The sequence below is a fragment of the Poecilia reticulata genome, chromosome 10, assembly GCF_904066995.2.
Source record: "Poecilia reticulata chromosome 10, P_reticulata-male-v2, whole genome shotgun sequence".
Classification (NCBI taxonomy): domain Eukaryota; kingdom Metazoa; phylum Chordata; class Actinopteri; order Cyprinodontiformes; family Poeciliidae; genus Poecilia; species Poecilia reticulata.
Window position 1 is genome coordinate 7,032,962 of NC_088839.1, and position 24,657 is coordinate 7,057,618.

At 42.1% G+C, this 24,657-nt stretch overlaps 1 protein-coding gene across 3 annotated transcripts in view; it reads left to right on the forward strand.

The window, feature by feature from the left end:
* Window positions 1-24,657, forward strand: part of aff2 (AF4/FMR2 family, member 2) — a 206,482-nt gene that overhangs the window by 162,611 nt on the left and 19,214 nt on the right. For all 3 annotated transcript variants that reach the window (XM_081611901.1, XM_081611900.1, XM_081611899.1), the window contains exons 11-19: window positions 9,199-9,316; window positions 13,200-13,305; window positions 13,386-13,536; window positions 13,624-13,839; window positions 15,669-15,861; window positions 18,234-19,169; window positions 19,255-19,370; window positions 23,434-23,668; window positions 23,890-24,023. In XM_081611901.1, coding sequence (XP_081468027.1) covers window positions 9,199-9,316; window positions 13,200-13,305; window positions 13,386-13,536; window positions 13,624-13,839; window positions 15,669-15,861; window positions 18,234-19,169; window positions 19,255-19,370; window positions 23,434-23,668; window positions 23,890-24,023 — 2,205 coding nt within the window. The remainder of the gene's footprint in view (window positions 1-9,198; window positions 9,317-13,199; window positions 13,306-13,385; window positions 13,537-13,623; window positions 13,840-15,668; window positions 15,862-18,233; window positions 19,170-19,254; window positions 19,371-23,433; window positions 23,669-23,889; window positions 24,024-24,657) is intronic.

Here is a 24,657-nt window from a genome sequence, read left to right on the forward strand (position 1 = left end):
TCGTCTGAGGAGGAGCTTCACAGAGCAACCTTCCCCTGAAACTCGCCCACTCAGCTCCTTCAGACTAGCCAGCAGCAATTAGCAAACACCTGGTGGAACTGAGTATCTGCTGAGCTCATTATATGAGCTACTTCTCAGTGAAATGCTGGTAAGAACTTTGCTAAAGGGTTAATAGAGGAGCCATGTTGTGGTGACTTCTTGAAGACGGAGTTTCAGAAAGAGCAGGAGCTTCTTAAAGAGACGAACACCCAATTTCAAGGCGTTAAATTAGGAAATCAAATTTATTTTAAAATATTTGATATATATACTATCTATATAACAACTGAAGGTAACATAGTTACTTATTGGTGACATAAACATGTACTATGTACCTGACAAACACAAAATACTGCCCCTTTAAAACTAGATTGCTCTAGGGACTTTAAAAAAATTATCTGCTCTTATTGCAAACTCATTTATGCGTGACAATCAATCAACCAACCAGTTTATTCACTCAGTTTTACAAAATTCATCATTAAATCACAATCACATTCTCTTACATTTACTATAAACACTACTAATTCGCCCTACTTTAAAATTAAAATGTAAATGTAAGAATTTAAATGACTTCAACAGCCATCATTTCCCCCCTACAACTATAAACAGCATAAAGTAGGCACAGAAAGTTAATTGATCACTGATTTGAATGTTAAAATATTATATTACTGAAGTTGGATTCTTTACTGATGAGTGATCTGAATCCAAAAGATAATAGTAAAATGTGAATCCCCTTGTGGATAGGTTCTCCCTCCATTTAAGCCGTTTAAGCTACAGTAGCTAACGGAGTCAGTGTCAGGTGGATCTGTGAGGCCCACTGGACGTATCAAACCAAAGAATCCTCCTTTTTTCTCTTTAACGGCTTTCATTTCCCCTGTTGTTGCCTGTGATCTTATCACACTGGTAAACAGACAGAGCCTCTGCTGGAGCGTGAGGATCTGACAAAGACTGCACTGTAAGCCTTATCTGTGTTGCTCATGCTACGGTGACACCAGCAACCGCTGAAAGATAGACTGAAGCCTCTGGGGTCTCCATAAGGGCCGCCATGTTTTGTTTTGGTTTTTTCCCAATTTCTTTTTTAGAAAATTTCTTGGCTTAATCTCAAAATTTCTGAGACTTTTGACAGAAATGTGCTTCTCGTTCTCATACATATAACATATTGTTATTTAATTGTCATTATTTTGTTGAAATCAGTTATCAGTGTGACATTAAATGGTCTTTTTGCATTTCTGTTTTTTTTGTCACGTTTTGATGATCACGACTGAACTGCAAAAAAAGTAATAAAAGGATCAAACATAAGGGGATGAACCCTTTTCATAGTTAATCTGTGTCACATCACATGTTTTAGTTTCAGTGACTGCAGCCGCAGTATTGGAAATGATAAAAACCTCCATCAAGTCTTCGCTCCCTCCTGGTCGGATGTCTTAACTTGAGCCGAAGCGTCCCGTTAAGAGCCGCTCTGTCCGTCGGCGCCAGCTGGCCGTGCGTTTTCATTTGGCGCCGGCATCAAATCATATCTGACGGCCGATTCCTGGGAAGGGAGGAGGAGACCAATCTGGCCAGATGTGAGGCTTTCCTTCGCGCCCCATGCGGACGCCGTCTCCTTTTATCTCGCTCCTCTGACGCAGACTGTTTACGCTGCCAGAAGAAAACGGCACCGAGACACTCAGCTGAGGATCCCTCCGCTCTCGCTTTCTTTGCCTTGTCTTTTTTTTTTTTTTTAAATACAGAAGGAGAAGCATATCAGTGAGGGACGCATAAACTCACACGTTAAATCGGTTTTATGTTCTGGAAGCTGATAAGGAAATGCATTTAATTTATGAATACTTTTCCTGCTCTTGGAGAGGTTTTCTTCTTTTTTTTTTCTTCTTGTCGAACAGCAGAAACATTTCACATTTTAAATGAAACGGATAATGTATGTGAAGATGCCGGCGGACCTTTGGAGATGGGAGCTGCAGAGAGACTCGTTACGTCCCGCTCCTTCAACTCCTCTCATATCCGAGTCCGACGATAAGTGAAGAAGGCCGAGGTGATATTTTATCAACAGAGAGGCGGAGCCCGTGAGAGGGGAAGCGCTTTGTTTCCCAGGCAACATCAATCCACAGCTGATAAAAAATAAATAAATAAATAACAAAGGTTATCTGGAAATCTGGAGCCATTAGGCATTTCTCCCCTTCTAGATAAACGGATTACGTAAAGGAGGATCTCAGATATTGACTTTTTACTCTGCAGGATGGAGTTTGTCAGCAGCTTCCTGGGATTTCCTCTGTAATGTATCCACAGGGAAAACCAAACGAAACCAGAAGCGGCGAGCAGCCAAGAGGAAAACATGAAATGAATGAATCACAACAGCAACACAAAAACCTCTGTGACGACTTCAATACTTTCTTTGCTTGTCCTGTTTTTAAAATGTTAGAGCATTTGGAGTTGTTACATCAACATCGGTTGATGCAACACTGAACACTGATGAAAGTCTCTCTTTTTTTTATTTCTTACATTTTTTTTAATGCAGCCCTTTTTGAGATATACTGTAAAAAAAAATCAAGTGCAACCAATTTCCTCCTGAAATCCCCAATTAGTAAATACAACTCATTTTACCTGCATGTATAATTGAATCATATAGCTGTTCTTACCATACAAGAAAAACGCCATTTGTCGCAAAAAGAGTGTAGCATGATGGTGGCAGCATCATGCTGTGGGTCAGCTTTTCTACAATTGGGCCCGTGAGCGTTGAGGCACAAAGAGATAGATACAATCCTAGAAGGAGATCTGTAGATTTTAGATCAGCGGTGTTTAGCGTGAGTCTTAAAGGGCCAATGTCCCGATGAGTTTCACAAAGAACAGGAGGTTCTTAAAGAGACAGAGACCCAATTTCAAGATGTTAAATCAGGAAGTCTAGATTCTTTAAGTCATATTTGATATGTGCAGCATTTTTATAACAACTGACGGTAAGGTAGTTGTTGATTGTGCTACAAAATGGCTCCATGTGCCTGGAAAACAACAATACTGCCAGTTTAAGTCAATTAGAGCATCTAAAAGTCACCAAAGTAATTCTATCATTTCCAAATACAAAAAGTAAGACGGATTTCAGTTCCAGACCATCGCAAGAAAATAACTATAAAAAAACCTAAATTGATCGATCTTATTCACAAAAATTCTACATAAATGGCCACATGTGATTTACACGTTTCCTCATCTCAGCACACCGGAATTAAAAATAAAATGTTCATTAACAAACCTCAGTAAAGCCGTAGCAAAGCTGAAGGATACGTCAAACGGCTTTAATTGAGCAGAAGGTGCTTTTACAAAATACACAGGGATGCTGAATATAAATGCATGCCACACTTTTCAACTTTTTTCTTCAAAAAATGCTTGAAAAAAATAACAATCTGCTTTTTTTGTGTTAGACTGTTACGTAAGATCCCAGTGAAACGCGCTGAAGTTTCTGGTTTTGAACACGGTAAAATTGTGAAAAAGTTACTTACAGCAGCATCAACTCTTTTTAAAAGGAGCCCATTTTTTCCCCTTAAAGTGTAATGGTGGATGTGCTGCACAGTCTGCTGTTTTAAGTTTGAATCAATAATCCTAATGAGTCTGCTCAGAAAGAGAGAGAGAGCTGCCCCGCTGATTTACACACACACACACACACGCACACACACACACACACCCCACACACACAACTTTAGCTTCTCTTTAGTCGCACATCAAACGATCCTTTCAAGGCAACGAGGGACGGAGACGTCCAGGATGTGTCCGCTGCCACCATCTGCCTGCCGTCTCCAGTAAATCGTTGCATAACCAAGCTGTTTGCCGTCCATAAAAATGCCATTTTTCACATATTTTAGTGCAACATCTTACTCATCGTGTCTCAGACGATAAGATAGGAATGAGTAATTGTTGGCATTCTGACACAAATATGAACTATTCTTTAAAAAATAATAATAATGATGAGCAAAAATATATAAATTTGACACAGATAAAAAAATAAGATTGTGTACTACTGCGTGTTATTTCCCAGCTGAATGGACCTTCAGGCTCTAGAAACAACATCCTGATATCCCATCATACACCTGGATGATGTTCTTACGTACCACTGAGTACTGAGGCCATTCTAAGTAAAAATAAAAAACAGTGAGATAATCAGAATATCCCAAAAACAAAGTAGTAATGTTATGAGAATAAAGTCATAACATTACCAGAATGAAGTCATAGAATTCCCAGAATAAAGTTGTAATATTATAACTGTTTTGGCGTTCGAGTTTATTCTGGTAATTTTATATACTTTTTACTTTTTTAGAGTGACCCTAATACTTCGTCACACTTAAGACTCAGCATGTGGAGACCTGACAAAGTAGTGAGTTATCAGTAAATGTGAATGTAATTAAGCCCGGTAGACCGATTCCAACCTTATCTGAACGTAGCCTGTCAGACCAACAGGTCTCTGAAATGCCTGCATCTTGTTTAGGTTTGTAGACTGAAATCTGTTTATGTTGAGGAAGCGGCGGACCGTCTTCCTCCTCTGTATTATGGGATGCCTCTAAGCTCCTCTTTCAGCTCATTGTTTTGCTCTTCTGTCAGAGTGTTTTCATAGCAGCTGCTATCATAACTTTCAGTGTTTTCCATAAAGCTAAATCCCTGCACCAAACTTTCAGGCAGAAACAGTAATCTGGTGGACAAACACAAACATTCGTACCAAGATGCTTCCGTCCTACTCCTTCATGTGGAAGTTGTGAGATAGAACAATCGTTTGTCGTATTTTGGTTTGTGAAGAGCTCATTACGCAGCTACCAAGTGCCTGATTTAAAAAAAAAAATCATCTTGTATAAAGTTGAAGGCCGATATTTCAATACACTAAACAAAAAGATTCAACAGATTTTTTTTCCTATTGTCTGTCATGAATTCAGATCAAATTTCATTGAATTTAAACCACATCTTCTGGATATGTTCGTGAGACGAAACTGTTCTCTTGGGCTACCTTATCAGAAAACCAAAAGACTAAATATCAGGAGCAGAATTTTGGATCTCAACAAATTTGGGTTATTCTTGAAAGTATGAAAGGGAGGAGAATGTAGAGATGGTTTGTTGTTTAGGAAAGAAACGGAAGGTTTTATCCCAACAATCAAGTGTTCATATCAGCCCCAGAATACAAGCCGAAGATCGTGTGGAAATAAGAGGATTGTGTCATCATGTGTCATCATCCACAACCAAACCTGGAGTTTTGAATTCTGCCATCTTGGAAATTCCCTCAAAATCAACAAATCCCAACATTTCTTCGCTACAGCGTAAATACCTGTGTGTGCGGCTGAACAATGTAATAAAATAGTCACTTATTATCTGAGACATTCTCTGTTTCATTGTTATGATGTCAGTCTTGATTTAGTACGACGCCTCAAAAGGGCCATTCAGAGAAAAGTAGAGTAAATATCCACCATTTTGAAATTAATCTCAGAAATTTTCTAGAAATAAAGGGAATTTCTGAGTTTGAAAAGTCAAAAATTTGCTTCAAGAAAAAAAAGAAATTTTGAGACCGATTTTGGAAATTTTCTATAAAAACAAGGACATTTCTGAGTTTTCTTTTAAGATTTCTAGTTTTTCTAGGAAATCTAAGACTTGCTAGAAAATCAAATCCTCCAACATTTTGAGATCAATCTCAATAATTTCCTAATTTTTTTCTAAAAATTTCTAAATTTCAAAAGTAAAAAAAATTCCACTTTTGAAACTCAGATATGTCCTTCCTTTTAGAAAATTTCTGAGTTTGAAAAGTTGAAAATTTTCCACTTTTCAAACTCAGAACTCGGTGCATTAGGTGACCAAACACGCACACACACACACACACACACACACACGCTTGTACTCTTGGGTTTTGACTTGTTGCTGTTTTAATCAGAATATTAATAGAGCAAAGTGAGGAGAAAATTTAATTGGAATTGAAAGATGGAGGGAAAGGGCTTCTGCGAATAGATGAGTAATGATAGAAGAAACACAGGGCATACACTGCATTTGTACAGTATCTGTCACTCTGAGCATGTGTGTGTGTGTGTGTGCGTCTACGTGTGTGTGTGTGTTGCCGGAGGAACAGTTGATGGATTTGCTGCTTCACTGCTCACACAGATTGGTGCCTGCTGTGATGGCAGTCTTGAACTGAAATTACGTGCGCTCTCACACAAAGAGAGCTACACATAATTGCAGGCGCACCCACGTGCGTTCCTGCGTGTGTGTGTTGTCAGGGTCGGGACGAGCAGGTCGCCTCCAGGAGGCCATTTAAGGCGGCGCGGAGGGATGGATGAACACAAGGGCGGGCGAAACGCCACAGAGGGTAACGCAACCCAACAGGCTGGGAGCGCCGTGTTTATGTGTGTTAATAGAGCTTTTATTAGACCCTTTATTACTCACTAAACATTTTGTGGATTAGCAGCAAGGACTTTGCTGTCTTTGATCACCGGCTCTTATAGAAATGCAATAAAAACACGACTGGCCGCTGAAAATAACTGATCTTAAATCCTTTTTTTCCCTGCCAATGGCCATGTTTAAGGTTATTTACGTCTTAGTCACAACACCGCTTACGTGTAAGTGGTAAAGTAATATTTAGTAAGTTTGAATTTACATCATATTGAGTCTTGTTTGTCACAGTAAAGTCACCTTTTCAAAGTAACCTTTAAGCATGTATTAAACACACTTCATATTCTAGTTATAAATGCTGTGTTTCCATTGGCTGTTAGCAGAAAATCATCATAATTAACAGAAATAAAGTATTTCAAACATCCATTTGTGTGCAATTAATAGACATAATGTCTTTCACTCACTGATATAGTTCCTGAAATAAGTTGACTTTTTAATAATTTTCTAATTTACCAAATGTGTCTGTTGATCAAGATAAAAAATCAAAAATCAATCAGTCCAAGCAGAGACAGTCTAAAATATGTGGCTCATATGGAAATCATTCAAATACAACTATAATAAAATACAACTATAATAAACACAGTGAGGTTATAGAGAATTTATGACAATTGTAAGTTAAACATGTATTGTTTTATTGTTTGTTTTTCTATGTCGTTTTGATGTTGTTTTATATATTTATCCTAAGATTCTCTCTCATCTTAAAATCTCTACACAATGGCTTCCAGAGCAGAGAATTCATTCTCAAATACTGATGATTGTTTTTAAAGATTTAAATTATCTGACTGCTATATTAGAGTTAAATCCAGACAAGCTTTTTAAGCTCCAGTATTTATGTTCATTAAATCTCTATTCAGCTCATTTCTCTGGGCTCATTACCGTTAGCAAGGTGATGCCATGTTAGTTCATTTGTTTTAGTTTCTTTGTTTATTCTTGTATTCTGTCCTTTGAGTATTGAATTGGTTTCTCTCTGGTCTGCGTTAGTCTCTTCCCCCTGGTTTGTCGTCCCTCGGTGTTAATTAGCCCCTCCCCTTTTTTGCGGTTTCGGGAAATGAGGGCTGACTAGACAACCCCGTCGCTTCTCCGCTGTCCGACCGTTGACACCTAGCTGCCTCGCTGAGCTAAGACTGCGGTTAAAGAAACTCTGGGGCGCGGCGTTGACGTTAGGCTTCTGTCCTCGAAGCGGCCGGAAGCCACGGGTTCGAGTCGCTTGTCCTTGCCGCTTTTTTGACTGAAACGGTCAAATAGAGGGCACTGGGGTTTACAAGACCTTTAAACAAACTCTGCTCTGCCGTCTCAGCCCGTCTTCTAATAAACCACAACAGGACATGATGTCATCACGGGCCTGTTTAGCGTTCGCCAGTTTACAACAGGCCTGTTTTCTCAAGCTTATTTGGACTTTTTTTTAAATCTATGTATTATTTCCATATTGAGTTTACATTCGCTGTATGCACTCAACTTGACTTCCCTCCTCAGTTGAAGGTTTATTAACCCCCAGGCTTTAGTTTTAGATTTAGAAGTAACGACAGCTTGCCTAGCTTGATTTCAGATTGATTCAAACCAATATCCAGCCTTGCAGTACATCATGTTTAAGCCTATTCCCATTCTTTATTCCCCGTCCCTCTGGTACAATTGGATCACTGCACTACTCTCTTCCAGGTCTTTTCTGGCTTTTAAAAATGTTTCATAAAGTCTGAACTGATGTTGAGATTCATATAGCTGACAGGGGAAAGGTGTGTGTGTATGTGTGTGTGTGTGTGTGTGTGTGTGTGTGTGTGTGTGTGTGTGTGTGTGTGTGCGCGTGTGTGTGTGTGTGTGTGTGTGTGTGTGTGTGTGTGTGTGTGTGTGTGTGTGTGTGCGTGTGTGTGTGTGTGTAAAAAATGCTTTCATGCTGGTAAAATCTTCTTTTTATGGCAGACTAACAATAATATTCCTCTCTTGATGGTATAAAGAGATTATTCTGTCTTCTGTTGCCTTCCAGGACATTTTATGTTGCCAAGCACAAAATTACATTCTTTTCCTAGAAACGTATGAGGACTTTTGATTTGGCTTCTCTTAATGTTCCTGCTATCTCTCGCTTTCTGATGGATTTGTTTTGTTTTCACAGCCTGAGGATAAAATGGCTTTACAATATGGCGCAGTTAGTCATGTGGAGCTCCTAAAAAATAATGCCTCCGCACTGTAAAGTTCGGATGTAAAGTGAATACCCCCGCAGGAAGGCTTCATCATAAAGTTGTCATGTTCGTATCTCAGATATTAGTGTTGCTGGTACATGTGATGCAGCATTTATCTCACAGATGTGACTTAAGAGCCTTTGGTATACAGACTGTAACTCACTGGCAGGATGAATTAAAAAAAGACAGCCGGGTTTTATTTTACAGCAGTAAAGAAAATGTGTTGGCTACATTAGTGAGATCTTTATGTTTTAAACAGACTTTTTTTTTTTTTTTAGTGTAATAGAAAAAGAACTTTACTTTGAATGGTTGGAATCGATAAACACGGATACAAAAAAAAAGAACCTAAGCTGAAAAACTGAACCATTTTCCATCTTTGGATTTATTCTAGCCGTCAAGCACTTTAAAACTTTCCTACGATTCATTTTAGGAGTTTGAAACTTCGTTCTGGAGCTTGTCTGACACGCGCCTCATTACCAGCGCCGGTGTCCATCAGTGTGCCTCGTCGCCGTCTTGTTACAACGGTTTTGGTTTGTTGGCGTTGTGACATGTTGTCGTCTTTTTTTTTCCTCCTTCCTTTCCTGGTCTGTAGCGGTGCGTCGGGGAGCAGCAGCGAATCAGAGAGCAGCTCCGAGTCTGACACGGACGAGTCGGAGAGCAGCTCCAGTGACAGCGACTACAACCAGGCTTCCCGTACAAACACTCCAGAGGTAAAGTCTGACGTAGGCTCACGTTTACAGTGAGAGCCGAAAGGGGCGGTATCATGGGAGATTCGCTTTTTTGAGCTTTACGTCATGTTATAATGTTATCCCCTCATCAAAAACATACATGGGTTCTTTGATGCATGTTTGAGGAATCCTTTCATTGCCATGGCAACCATTAAGCTGTGCAAAATGCCTGGGGGTCTAGGGGGCACCCAGCACCGCCTTTGAGACGCCGCTCCTCCTTGAAGCTGCAGTTTCTAAGCTTACGCGACTTCCTCACTCAGCTCCTGCAGACTAGCCAGCAGCAATTAGCAAACACCTGGTGGAACAGCTGAGCTCATCATACCAGCTACTTCTCAGAGTAACGCTGGTAAAAACATTGGGTTAATAGAGGAGCCATGTTGTGATGACTTCCTGAAGGCGGAGTTTCATAAAGAGCAGGAGCTTCTTAAAGAGACAGAGGCCCAATTTCAAGGCATTAAATCACAAAGTAATATTTCTTTTAAGTCATACTTAGTATGTGTAGCGTATTTATGGCTATGTCTTAGTGCAACCAGGGTAATATAGTTACTTAGTTGTGCTATGAAATGGCACCATGTGCCTGGAAAACGTGTGATACTGCTCCTTTAAATGTGTCCTGGTATATTTCAAATATTCAGTCAGATTTATGAGGAACGGGTCATAGTCCCCTTCTGTCTGAGTTTTGGTTCTCTCTTGTGTTTACATTTGAATTATTTCAGTGTTATCAGTGTCTCTCCTCATTAGTTCATTCCATGATATTGAATGTTTCGTTATCCTGCTGTCTGTATTCAGGTTTAGTCTCTGAAGTGGTTTAGCTTAGATTAGTTGGATCCTCATCGTTTCCATTCAGTTTCTCTGTTGCCCATTATTAATCTTCTCAGTTCTCCGCCCAGATTGTCCCCAGCTGCTCTGCTTTCTGTTGATTGCACCTGTTTTCCATGTTACTCATCAGATCTCCGCAGTATTTAAGCTCCTTGGTTTCTCTCTCACTGTTGCACGTCCCCTGGTCCTCATGTTGATGCTCCTCGTGTCTTTATGTTTCTGCCATTTTTAAATCCCAATCTGCATTATGTCTTTTCCATTTGGGTTCTCATAAAAAAATTGAAAAAAAAACAGCAAACATAACAGTGCAAGTGTGTACAGAGTGTATTATTACAATATTATTGTGCATGAATTGAACAGGAAATTTTGAATAATAAAAAAGTAAGCTTACTGTTTACGCTTACTGCTGGCTACAGGAAGTGGATGGTTTCTCTGCAACTTGTTGACGAGCATTTATCAAAATGTATAGATTTCAGTCTGTATTATATGTACTTTGTGTGGATTAGAGAAAATCCATACTAAACTAAAACTTGTGCTCTCAATGCTTATTAGTTTGTAACAAGAAAATTGTATTCATAATCATTACATTCTCAAATAAGTGTTGAGAATCTAAAATGACATGTTGTGAATGATAAAGATTACTATACGTAAACATCCAACATGAACTGTTTGTGTTAATATACTTACAGTAAATATAAACTGTTTAAGTACAGTTGAATTGAAGGCTCTTAAGTGAGCAAAGAAAACATTTTCTAATTTTCCCAAATAATTATTTCTTTTTACATTTCTTTATATTTTTTTTCCTCTTCAGTAATTAAAAAAACAACAAGAAATGTTCTAAAAGATTATTGTTGGGAGTTTGGTGGGGTTGTCAGTATATATATTTAAAAATCAACAGCGAAGTATTCGCTGTAATACAAACTTGACAATGTTATCACTACAGCACAGCTGTCTGCAACAAGAAGTTAGAAAAAGGAGCACCTGAATACCCCCATAAGCTAATGACTCAAAAATGAGGCAAAAACTTATGATTGATCTTGTTTGTTTGCATCCTGAGCAGGCTGCTGCTGCTGCTGCTGCTGCAGCTGCTGCTGCTGCTTCTGCTGCTGCTGATGCTGCTGATGCTGATGCTGCTCCTGCTGCAGCTGCTGCTGATGCTGATGCTGCTGATGCTGATGCTGATGCTGCTGATGCTGATGCTGCTCCTGCTGCAGCTGCTGCTTCTCCTGATGCTGATGCTGCTGATGCTGCTCCTGCTGCAGCTGCTGCTGATGCTGATGCTGCTGATGCTGATGCTGCTCCTGCTGCAGCTGCTGCTTCTGCTGATGCTGATGCTGATGCTGCTGCTGCTGCTGATGCTGCTGCTGTTGATGCTGCTGATGCTGCTGCTGCTGCTGATGCTGCTGATGCTGCTGCTTCTGCTGCTGCTGATTCTGCTGCAGCTGCTGCTTCTGCTGATGCTGCTGATGCTGATGCTGCTGCTTCTGCTGCTGCTGCTGCTGATGCTGCTGCTGCAGCTGATGCTGCTGCTTCTGCTGCTGCAGCTGATGCTGCTGATGCTGATGCTGCTGCTGCTGATGCTGCTGCTGCTGATGCTGATGCTGCTGATGCTGCTGCTGCTGCAGCTGCTGCTGATGCTGATGCTGCTGATGCTGATGCTGCTCCTGCTGCAGCTGCTGCTTCTGCTGATGCTGCTGCTGCTGCTGCTGCTGATGCTGCTGCTGCTGATGCTGCTGCTGCTGATGCTGCTGCTTCTGCTGCTGCAGCTGCTGCTGATGCTGATGCTGCTGATGCTGCTCCTGCTGCAGCTGCTGCTGATGCTGCTGATGCTGATGCTGCTGATGCTGATGCTGCTGCTTCTGCTGATGCTGATGCTGCTCCTGCTGCTGCTGCTGCTGCTGCTGCTGCTGCTGCTGATGCTGCAGCTGCTGATGCTGCTGCAGCTGCTGATGCTGCTGCAGCTGCTGATGCTGCTGCTGCTGATGCTGCTGCTGCAGCTGCTGATGCTGCAGCAGCTGCTGCTGATGCTGCTGATGCTGCTGCTGATGCTGCTCCTGCTGCAGCTGCTGCTGCAGCTGCTGCTTCTGCTGCTGCTGCAGCTGCTGATGCTGCTGCAGCTGATGATGCTGCAGCTGATGCTGCTGCTGCAGCAGCATCAGCAGCATCTGATGCTGCTGCTGCTGCAGCTGTTGATGCTGCTGCAGCTGCTGATGCTGCTGCAGTTGTTTTTCATTGTGTCTACTGCTACTCATATGCTACCAATTTAAGCTAACTGAGGCAATCTATGAGGAACTAATAGAAAATAGTAAGTTACCAGTCATGTTGGCTGCTGTATTCACACAGGTAGATAAATACATGAGCTGCTGTGCAGATTCAAGTGGAACAGTTGCGTTCCCAGATTGCCTTTTTCAACAACTTCAGCTCATGAGGCAGAACTATCCCCCAACAAATAAGAATACAAGTCAAGTGTCCAAAACTTGGCTTACATTTTAAAGAGTAAGTTTGACTTTTAGGTTTTTATTCTCCCTCATCCACCGCCTGTTTGCTTTGCTCCGACCCGGACCGTCACTAAGCCGCCTCGTTCCGCGGAGCAAAAAAAGCTTTATGCTCCGAAAGCCATAAAGATCCCAACCGCAGAGGAGCGAGTCATGCCATTAGTTATCACATTATTTTAATGGCTCGATGCTGCCTGCTTTTATAGGCTTATGCGGTCTAACACACTGGGAGAAACGCAGAAACGCGGGCGGAGAAAACGACGGCAGCGCCGCAGCTTCCACATATGCAATAAAGAGCTTCCAGCACGGCGTGATACAATAACCACAAGACACGCAATACTTTTACATTCCTCTGTAAAGATTCTTCATCCGGAGACGGTTTCATTATTTTTAGAGGCGCGCCGAGTTTCTCACTTGTTTATGACCGAAGGAAATTTAGTTACGATTCCTCTCTGATAAAGTGCAGGAGCTGCGGAGAGCGCCTCCTGAAATATTAATGAAGTTGTGTTTTTTTGTTGTTGTTTTGTTTTGTTTTTCTGTCCTCTTTGCAGCCGGAGCCCCCTTCCACTAACAAGTGGCAACTGGACAGCTGGCTGAACAAAGTCCAGGCTCAGACCAAACCGCTGGTCCCCGCACAGCAGGAGCATCATGGCGCAGGTTAGTGGAGAGCAAAACTCAAAACGCATTCTGGTTTGATTAAAAAAGCAAAACAACTAATTCTGGGTAAATCTGTTAAGGCTCCATCAGCCAGGATCCGCAGACATTTTCTCCCCGGAATGAAGCACCAGGAGTGGGCACCGCTGCCAAGACCAAGCCCTGTGGGTCCGGCGGCACACCTGTCCCCGCTGCACCCACGGCGGAGCACAAAGACAGCAGGACCAGCTTCTGGTTCGTGTGTTTTCTTTATAAAGGAATGCTAGCTGGCCGCTCAGCTAAGCGTCAGTAGAGGTGAACTGTCGTTTCTGCTCCGCTCAGCCCGGGCAGGGAGAAGGCCAAAGCCAAGCTGGGCCAGAAGGCCTCTGGGGAGGGTCAGAGGTCAAAGATGAGGCTGTCGCCAGGCCTGCTGTCGGGGCAGGAGGTCCCCGCCTCTAGGAGGAACACCACTGGGAAGAAGCAGCCCCGCCGGGCTGAGAGGTCCAGCAGCGTGGAGGAGAACCAGAACCAGGCGTGGAGCCGGACCAACCAGCACAGGTACCGGAGGAGAGCCGGCTGCTTCACGCCTCTCAGAACCAGCAGGAGTCCGAACAAAAACACGAGTCGCTTGGGGAATTTTCACTGCTAGAGGCTAAAACGGTTCACACGATCCAACCAGGCAGCTAACGCAAAGTTAAAATAGAGACTTCTAAGGTTTTCAGGTGTTTTTAATTCCCAAAGAGAGGAAAGAACAAATAGATGATGATGATCATCAACAGGAGGGTTCCTGGAATATTTTGATGAGTAGGACTATGTTGTTTTGATATTGATCAATAGATCAAAACACAAATTACCACATAAAGAATGTTTCACCACTAAGATCAGAGGACAAAGAGCTGTGGCTGGATATTTAACCCCGGCTGCACTGCAAAAACAAAATCCTACCAAGTGTTTTTGGTCTAGTGCAAATATCTTAGTAAACTTGAAATAAGACAAAACTAGCTTACAAGTAACTTTAAAGTTAGAAGCAGAAGCTTGTTGTAAGACAATAGCTCCTTAATATTGATGAAAAAGTATTTATTTTAAGTGAAATAATCTGAGACGTCTGTGAGTGTGTGCGACTCAAACTCTTTGCCTGACAAAAGTTTCATGAGAAAAATAAACTACATAGAATATGGAAGATTAAATAATCAAGCCATAACAAAATGTTCATTAGAGTCGCACGCAGACATCTTCTTTCCGTCCTGTGACTGAGGCTACTGCTAACTAGCTGCTAAGTTGCCTTTGCTAGCTTTATATGTGTCTGTTTGGTAAATGATCGCTGGCTGGCTGGACGATGTTTGTCTTCTCCACTTCTGTTGTACGCTGCCATGTTCGTTCTGGGCAGAAAAAGCTTGACTCTATACAAAATGTGATTTTTTTTTGTACATTTCTGTCATGATACGGATCTTAAATTTCATTCATAACCGTCTTTTAGGAACATCTTACATTTGAGTTGATGAAACCTGTAGAAACCCTGTCAGCATCCTCCCTTCATCTGAAACAGAAAGTTTAGTCAAAATGGTTGAAACTCGGACACAAGTGTGTGTATCAGCAAGACAATAATCCCAAACACACACATTCTCTCAAGCTACACATCCAAGCCGGATTTGGAGTGGATAAATCAGGCTAACATTAACCTTCAGGAATGACTCTGGCCTTTTCCGGTTTATGGGTTGTAGTAAAAACCCAGATCAGGAAACTATTCAACCATTATCAGTTTTACCATTTCTGACTAGAAGACGGGTCAAATATTCACCCAGAGCTGGAAGCTACTGCTACTTAGAGCGTTTGGTCAGTGTAGATCCCTTGTGGGTTTTGGGGGGAAAACGTCACACGCTTCTTGTTTTTTAAACTCTGTGAAGTTTTATGTTGTATAAACATCACAAAGCAGCTCAAATGCAATATAAAAAGCTCAAAAATCCAAGGAAATGATTGCAGATGATGAGTGTGTGTAAATCGTGATTTCCCACAGTGGATTTAGTGGAACCGACGTTGAACTCGTTGCTCAGCTTGACTTCAGGCCAATTAGCAGAACAAAACCACCTTCCTGTTTCCTTTCTCATTTCTCTCTCCCTCACTCACTTATTCCTCTCCTCTCTTGCATCCTAAACTTCCAGACTAGTTCAGTTAAACTCATGCTGTTTTCAATTATTTCACCCCATTGCATTTATTTATTTATCTAGTTTTCCATTTCGAACACCCATTCGCCCCCCGGAGTTAGCCCAGGCAAACATTCTGCTCAGCTGTTTGGCAGCGATCAGTAACCGGGGTCGCCACGCCTCGCTGCCGGCTTGATCTTAACTCGGAGCGCCGCGCTTCCTGTTGTTTGTGTCTCCTCTAACTAGCCCTGCGGCGAGAGAGAAGGACCTGTTGCCCCCGCCTCCCCTGGAGCACCAGAACCCCCCCAGGCCGCGGGGGAAGCCTCTCAGCGGGAAGACGGCCCCGAGGAAAGAGCCTCGCAGCGCCACCAGCTCAGCCACTCCACCAGCAGCGCTGCTGCAGACCCCCGTGCCTCTTCCTGCTGTCACTGTGAACCAGGTCAGCGTCGGCTCTTCACTCAAAACGCCTCACCGCCTCTTTCCAACATCTGGAAAACTCAGCACCGGGTCCGGCATGTGTAGCGGATTGTTCACGCATTCTGAAGGGAAACGCTTTAGTTTCCAGCATGAAGAGACAGAAAAAATGTTTTGCTGAATTGTCACCAAAAAAATGCATCGTGATAAATCAGGAGTCATTAGCCTTGACAAATTTGTACAAAACTTTGTCAATATTCCACTAATGTCAAAAACTATTTTTGCAATTGCAACGTTTCCATTAAATAAGAAACGTAATTAAAATCTCCTGTGAATAAACCTGGTCATGTGATAAGTCATAAAAACTCTGCACCATCATCTTCCTACCACTTCCTGTAGTCTCTTCATGTTTTCCTCCAGTAGTAACATCCTGTTGTTGGTCATGCAACCTGTTTGATGCAAAGAAAAGATTTTCCACTGCAGCTTTGTGAAATACTCTAATTTTGATACGGCTGAAGAACCACCTCATCCTAAAAACTCTTTATCAAAAGAGTTCTTTCTAAATTGCTGTGTTTTCATTAAGCAAATTTATTTTTGTAATTCCAGCTGCGCAATTTTATGGTGAGTATAAAAGCAGCTGTGTTGAGGTTTTTGGCGTTTAAACACTGACGTGTTAAACACGTTGCACCAGTTTTGCTTTCAACAACTTGGATGTGTTCATAAAGAAAAATCTTCAATGATTTTAGATAAAAGGGTTTTTTTGTTTTGTTTTTTAAAGAAAAAATTACTTTTTGACGCTTCATTTCTACTATAAATGTCCAAAGTTTGAATACTTTTAACACATTAAACGCAGCAAAGTTTTACATCTTTGTCATAAAAGTACCGCTTGTGTCTGCTTTGTTGCTTTCACAGGAGACAAAAATCTCAACTCAAAACGGCGAGGATTCACAAACAAGCTCTCCTTCTAAACAAAAGCAAACTCATCTATGAAGGAACTGGTAGATAAGAAACATTAGACGCATCTTTTAATTTGCATGTGCCAAGCAGACGGCCGTCCACTCGGCTGTGTGACTCGTGCGCGCTGAACGCTGGTGACATCCGGAGTCACACAGCCAAAGCATGTTTCTTTTCACTTCACAGATTAGTAGAACAAGCTGGCAACTTGTGCCGCATAATTTGCATGATATTATCGCGTTTGGTGATCCAGTTACAGGCTTTGTTTTTGATTATAATGTTTGTCTACAGCAGATCTCTTTTGTTGGGGAGTTTAGGAGCGCATCGATTCGTGGTAAATAAGCCGGATTGTTTCAGCGGGTTGATCGCTGAGGCTGGGCTCTTTTCTAAGACAGTCAGGATTTTTTTTTTTCCTCTAGACTCCAGAGAGAGACATATAAAATACAATCTTCAAGATAACTAATATTATTGTATCGATCAAAGCATTTTTATCTGTAAACTTCCAAATGACATCAATGGGTTTCTCATGCTAAATTAACAGATCACCTCACTTTTCCGCGCTAACGGACAGTTGGGAATTTATTGGAAATTCTCTGCAAATATAATCTAAAACTTTACTAATGCCTGCATGCGGGTGGCAGTGTTCCTGTCTTCTGCTGTCTCAGCCTAACTTGATCACAAACTATAACGTGACATTGATACGTCGGGTTAAAAATTTCTTGTAAATATTTCTAAATTAGCTCCACAAAATCAGTGATTTTTGATTGTAAAAACAAAACAAAAAAATCACAAGATATTCAATATTTTTTTATTTTAAAGGGCCAGTATTATATGTTTTCCAGGTACATTGAGCCACTTATTCATCTATATTATCTTCAGTTGTTAAAGTGCTGCATGCATCAAATTTGACTTGTAATTTAGTGCCTTCAAATTGAGTCTCTGACTCTTTAAAAACTCCTCCTCCGTGATAATACAAGGAGCTCCGTCCTCGAAGGCAGAGCTAGGTCCAACTAGGCGTTTTGGACGGCTGAATGGTTGCCATGGAGATTAAAGGATTTCTCAAACATGCACGAAAGACTCAATACTCACTCCATAAAACACACTCCAGGTATGTTTTTGATGACAGAATAACTTTATAATATGAAGTAAAGATCATAAACTTTATTTTTACATGATACTGCCCCTTTAAGAAGTACTTATTCAATGCAGATACAGCTGTTTATTAACATTTCAACAGTTTAATGAGTTTTATCAATAAATTCTAACACAACCGTCCCTCTGAGAACATTCATGACCTTGATGTGACCCAAAATGAAATGAGTTTGACACGCCTGCTCCGAGGGAAACGAGTCAAACCTTGTGGGATTTTATATGACTGACTAAACGTCCCTCTGCTTCTTTTTTTTTTGTTTGTTTTATTTTTGCTGTTGATCCATGTAACAGGATAAGAGGAAACACAGAGGTCCCAGCACCAAAATCACACCGAAGTCCAGGGAATTCATCGAAACGGATTCCTCCTCCTCCTCGTCGGAATGCCAGTCGGACGGCGAGGAAGCCACCAAGATCCCGTCCCTGCCAGCCCAGACGACGCGCTCGGCCATCAGCGCCCAGATGCTGGCCAACGCGCACAGCCACGCGCCTCTGCTCCCGTGCCTCGGCTCTGCCGCAGGGGCGGGAAGTCTGGGCACGTTTGCCGGAACTGGACTCCGAATCAAAGACAGCGTCGGCGTAGTCGGCAGCGGAGGTGGTGGCGTCGGCAACGGCAACCTGCTGAGCATCAGCAACATAAGTGCTTCCTTTGGGAACTCGGTTCCCGATCCCGGAGGGTCCGGAGGGCAGGGGAAGGATGCGGGGCCTGCATCACCGCCGTCAAACGTGGGACACGATGTGGCTCTGTCCCCTCTGAGCGAATATCACGAGGTTCAGAGTTTGTGGGTGAAAATCGACTTGAGCTTCCTCAGCAGGGTGCCGGGGCAGACGGCGGGGGAAAGAGCCAGGATCGGAGTTGTAGAACGGGAAGGGAACGCGGGGAGGGACAGAGAGAGGCAGAAGCTGACGAAGGGGGAGAGACAAGAAGAAGAAAGCGAGCGTTTAGTGAAGGACAAAGAAAGGCAAGGAGAGAGGGAGAGGCAGACGGACAGAGAGGACAGGGAGAGGTTTGGATTTGGGGAAAAGGAGAGGACTGTGCCGAGGGACCGAGAGAAGATTAGTCAGGGTATGGGGGTACTGGATAACCCCCCTGGGCAGGAGCAGGGTAATCCCAGGCTGGCTGGGCGGACGGAGAGACTGGAGAGTGGAGGTAAACACAGAAGGCAGGCGGCTGCAAACATGGTGGCTCCCACAGAAAAACACACCAGCAAGAGCAAGAGGAAACACAAGGTGCTGATTAAACTACGGCCATGTTGATCCCCAAACCGTCCGGTCGCTTCTCAGCTAACCCATCGTCCCTGTCCTCTGTTCCCAGTTGGACCACGGAGAATCACCGGTCAAGTGTAACAAGAAGCTGCGCCTGGACAAAGACTGCCTGCTCCTCCCACCATGCATCTCACCAATACACAACCACAAGAGCAGCTCTGCAGAGTAAGTTCTGATGTGGGAACACCAGACGTGCACCAATCAATCAGTCAATCAATCAATCAATCAATCAATCAATCAATCAATCAATCAATCAATCAATCAATCAATCAATCAATCAATCAGGAGCACCTATCTACTACTCCTGGTCCTCAGGTTTGGGCCTCCGGCTTACAGACAAGCTGACATTTATTAGAGAAGATAATAACTCGCACAGAAAGCAAAACTGATGTAAAGCTCTGAGGTGTGATGATTAAAAGTGCTAAAAGTTAAGAGATGCTCATATTAACTACAATAACTATGACATTTATAATAAAGATTGTGGCAAATTTTAATCTAACTTAAGTAGATAAAAGCAAATTCAGACACAAACAAGTAGTGGTCAAATAAACTCTGCAAATCTAAACTACTACATCGACGATACATCAGCATTAACAATGATATCGGCCTGTTTTCTTAACATATCAGAATTGGTCTGATGAATCAAACTGAGTCGATATTAACAAGCGATGTTTATTTCCATCTTGTTGCTGTTTGTGTTTCTGGTGGTAGATGGTCATGAGGTTTTTGTTTGGTCACCATGACAGAGAAGTAATATTGATGGTCAGGTTGTTGTTTCTCAGCTTTGAAGGGCAGAGAAATGTATCCAATGTGTAGAATATATATGATATTGGTAAATATCGGTTAGCAGTCATAACAGAAATGTTAACATCGGTAGATGTGTCATGATAACAAATCTTACTGCATGATAAATTGTCCCAGAAGTTATTGCAATAAATGATAATATAGTTATTTTGAGACCATTTTCAATTAATATAATGGAAATGGTAAAATAATGCAAGAACACATTCTCAAAGATGAATAAACTTTAAATGTAATGAACATTTGACACATTTAAATATCAAACGAGAGTATTATGTCGTCTCCAAAACACCAGACTGAAGACTTTTAATAATAAGTTAGTTAGTTGGTAGAGAGAACAAAGAAAAAACAATAAATCATGCAAATTAAAATGATTGAGGTCATTTTAATTTATCATGAGATTAATTGATTTATCACTTGTTACAGGCCTAAACATCAGATATCAGCATCGCCCCAAATGTCCATATCTGTGCATCTCTAGTTCTACACTCCGTTGTTCTGGACCAGTTCTTCTCAAATCAGCTTCTTACAGTTTTTTCAAAGCCTTTTGCAACGTTCAGTTGGATGAGAACAAACAACACCCAGTTTTTTTTTTATGTTTTTGTTCTTTTGGGCTTCACTTTTACTTCCCTCCAGAAAACAAAAAACAACCCAGGTTCTCATCGTACTTCAGCCAAGGTTCCCTCGTTCTGAGATCAGGTCCTCGGCTCCTTGTTTTTACTGCTCTTGTGGTGTAAAGAGGCTTCACCACAGATGACACCTTCTGTCATAGGTGTCATCTGTGGTGTGTTAGTGATTGGTGTGAACTGGAAGACGCCGCTCCCGGTCTGTTCCCCGTACTGAGCAAGCCGTCCCCAGGGGAGCGGCAGGCGGAGAGGTTATCCGATGACTGTAATGCTGAGCGGGTCTTTCTGGCAGCGCTTCATATTTCTCACTGCACCAATGAAGCTGCCACACAAGGCGACTTTCATTCACAATGTGACACAGGAATGACAAAGCGTGAATTTCAGCTCTCCGTGTGAATTATTTAAAAACAGACTAGGCCGCCTGTCGCTGTAAATAAGCTCCTGTGTGACAGCTACAGAGGAAATATTTTTATAGCGTCTGGGGCTTCTTAAAGAGGCGCGGGGGAGGAGGACGGGGTGACCGGGGGTTGAACCTGTGACACTGTGTGATTGTCACCTCGCTCTGTTTATCATCCGGGAGGCTTTTCGGCGGAAAGCTGCGAACGGGGCGATGAGATCATCAGGCTCAGTCAGCAGCTTCCTGCGACGTTTGGCAGGTGTTTCCCTGGCTGGACTGATCACTCTGATGCTCAGGAAGGATTCAGATCTACCTCAGGGAAAACAACGCAGCACGGTTTTAAACCTAAAGATGAAATGTGAAGAAATTAATAGTGAAACATGTTTCCCCCCCTCTTGATTACACTTAAATGGTTCAGATTATCACCTTTCCAAGTCGGGCAGAATGCACGGAGCAGTTCAGTTAAATAGTTATATACATTTTAACGTGTTAAAAATTTTAATGTGATTAATCGCATGCTAGTGTGTTTGTTGTTTGTTTTTTTTACATGCAAATGTTCCCAGCGGAACCTTTGTATTTGCGCGTTTTTGGTACACCCGTAAATCTGGCGCACAGACGACATCCACTAACAACGATGGACGACAAGGCTGCTTCTCTTGGCCCATTAGGGGTTAATTTCTTGAGAAATCATCTTGATGAGATGCTGGAAAACACTGCTGATGTGCTAAAAGGAGTTAGCCTGTTAGCAAAGCTATTCAAACCTAAGATAGCATCTCAATGCTAACTATGTAGCATCAGCTAGTGATATAAACCACATTGTTACATCCTGCAGCTCGTTGTAAATGGGGATATTTTTCAAGAGCAATATTTGGATTTGTGGCACTGTAATTGCTTTGCCATAAAGTCACAACCATACAGTTGTCTAAAAAATTATAGATTTATATAGAATTTTTATATATATATATATATATATATATATATATATATATATATATATATAATCTTTAGCTTTATCACAATAGTACCACAAAATATTGCGATAAAATTTAAAGTCCATTTTGCCCTGTGAGCTTTCAGTGGGTTTTTCTCTCCCAGGAAGCTTCTTTGCCTACTTCAGGTTGGGTTCAGGTCCAGTTCAAGCAGTTTCTACATTTTTAAGTCTTAAAATAATCAGCCTGGGTGTGGTGAATAAAACTGAACTGACTAGTCACAGTTAATTATTTAACACGGGCCAGAATTATATTCTCACTGAAGGCAGAGTTGGTTTGAACCTCCCCACACTCGCCCATATATAAAAATGAAGCAGCTTTATCTCTTTTCGTATTAGATTTGTCTCAGTGTTGGGAACAAAAGAGCAATAAAAGAGCTTGTTGATCATAAAGCCATATATTACTGTGAGTATATAACTCAACAAGATATACAGAGAGAAAAAAATATCCTGTTAGGGAGGAGAAAACTTAACACCTTACGCATGCAAATTAGTATATCCAAAACACACATCAGATATGCTGCACGCAGGCACAAAGGTATACACACACCCTCAAATATCCACACACACACACACTCTCTATCTCTACTGCAAGTAATTAGTCTTTGTCTGCCTTATTTTGTATATCATCTCTAATGTCGGTGCCTGGGGCCCTGTTCTGTGAGCTCAGCAACTTTCTAGCTGCATCAAACCCCCCAGAGTTTCCAGGGAGCGGAAAAACATAAAAATATTATCACTTGTGTTGCAAACAATATGAGTCACCGGAGCTCCAACGAGGCGGCCGAGGGAATAATCACGAATGTGCAGCACGGGGAGGAAAAGTACAGTTTTAGAAGCCGTGAAATGGTTTTCCAAATGTGATATTTAAATCTCTGGACGACTCCGATTGGTCCAATGAGGAGAAGTCAGACTGATGATGAGAGAAGTTTTGTCTGGTTGTTTTCAGCTCCTCCAGGAGTTTTTCTCCTCAAGGTTCGTTTAAGCTGCTGTTGTTCCACATTATGTTCTCCCTCAAACAGCTTTGGCTTCTGGCTGCACAACCCCTTTACAAACCCACAGGCAAAGCTAGAAAATATGTAAAGAAACATCGACTTTTAGAATGTCTTTTTTCTTTCACTATTCAATAATTGCTACATTATTTTAGCATAATTTCTATCTCATGTCTTAGTACTTTCAGTTCATTTCTTGTCAGAAACGTTTCAGTTTCGTGCTATGCTAGCTATGCTAGCTATGCTAACTTCACAATCATAAGACGTATTTAGTTTCTCACTCTGGGCTTGAAATGGATCTGGGGTGTAAAGTTTTTTCACACTCATAAAGCTGTTTTTTTTTTTTTTTTTTTTTTTTTACACAAGTAAACCAGTAATGAGAACGCATGAATTAATCTTCTCTGTCGTCCTTGTTGTTGGCGTTCAGCGGCTCTCTGAACAGGAAGCAGACCCGGCGGCGTGACGACAAACTGCTGCCCCCACTGCTGTCGCCGCTGTCCGACGAGCCCCCCCGCAAGAGGGCCTGCGACGGCGGCCCCTCCCTCGCCGAGGAGGCCGGTGCCGTGGGGATGCTGCCCTGCTCGGCGTCCTCTGCCGCCGCCTCGTCGCACAGACACCGGCGGGGCGAAGGGAAGGCGACGGCACACACTAGAAACAGCGGGGTAAGTGTTCCCCTGGAGGTCAGCGAATATGAAACGGCCTGGATTTATTCACATCCTGGTGTTGCAGGACCTGTAAGTTTAATGGCACAGTCAGAGAGCAGGAATGTGGCTGCGGCGTTAAAACTAAGTGGAAGGACAACGGCTGCGTTTAAGTGGCCATCTAATTGTCATGCAGATTTTTATTGTCGAAACTATGAATATCAATGGCCTCTCCACCTCAGGACATGAACTCCCACTGCGATAAACCTGGCGGAGACGGTTACCATGCCAACGGCCACTCGGACTCCGAGGTGTGGTCCGAGGCAATGATGGACCAGTCCGAACCGCGAAGGCCGAGACTGTCGTTCACCGACACGTAAGCAGACGCTCACGCTCCTGTGAAGATGGTTTCATCTGGAAAACAGAGGCAGAGCGGAAAACTGTCTGCTGGACAGAAGGAAGCAGGTTTTCCATGTGCAGAGCCTCACAAAGGCAGCTGCAAAAACTCAACATTTCAGTGTTTCTAGTGCAAACATCTTGGTAGACTTAAAGTAAGACTAAACCTAACTTACAAGTAACTTTTCAGCGAGATCTAGGAGCTTAAGTCAATAATTTAGTAATATTGATAATAAATTACTAGTTTCACTGGTAGATTATTTGATTTGTAACATTGGAAACTGAACCAAAAACATTTGGCAAGATTTTGTGTTTTTTGTTTTTTTTCAGTGTAGCTCTTGGATTTTTTTCTCATTATGTCCCTTTAAACCACAAACTGCTATTTAATTTATTGGAATTTTATAAAACAAACATAAAGCAGCACATTTCAGACCCCTGAACATTGATCCCCCTAAATAAAACCCAGAGCAACTCAGATTTACCCTGGCTGCTAAGTGTGGCCCTCTGGTGTACAAGTTAAAACCAGCTGTTCTGTGAAAACCTCAGGGATTCGGAGGAGAGTATTAGGAAGAAAAACACAGGAGGAAAGTTAGGCAACATCCTAATGAACATCT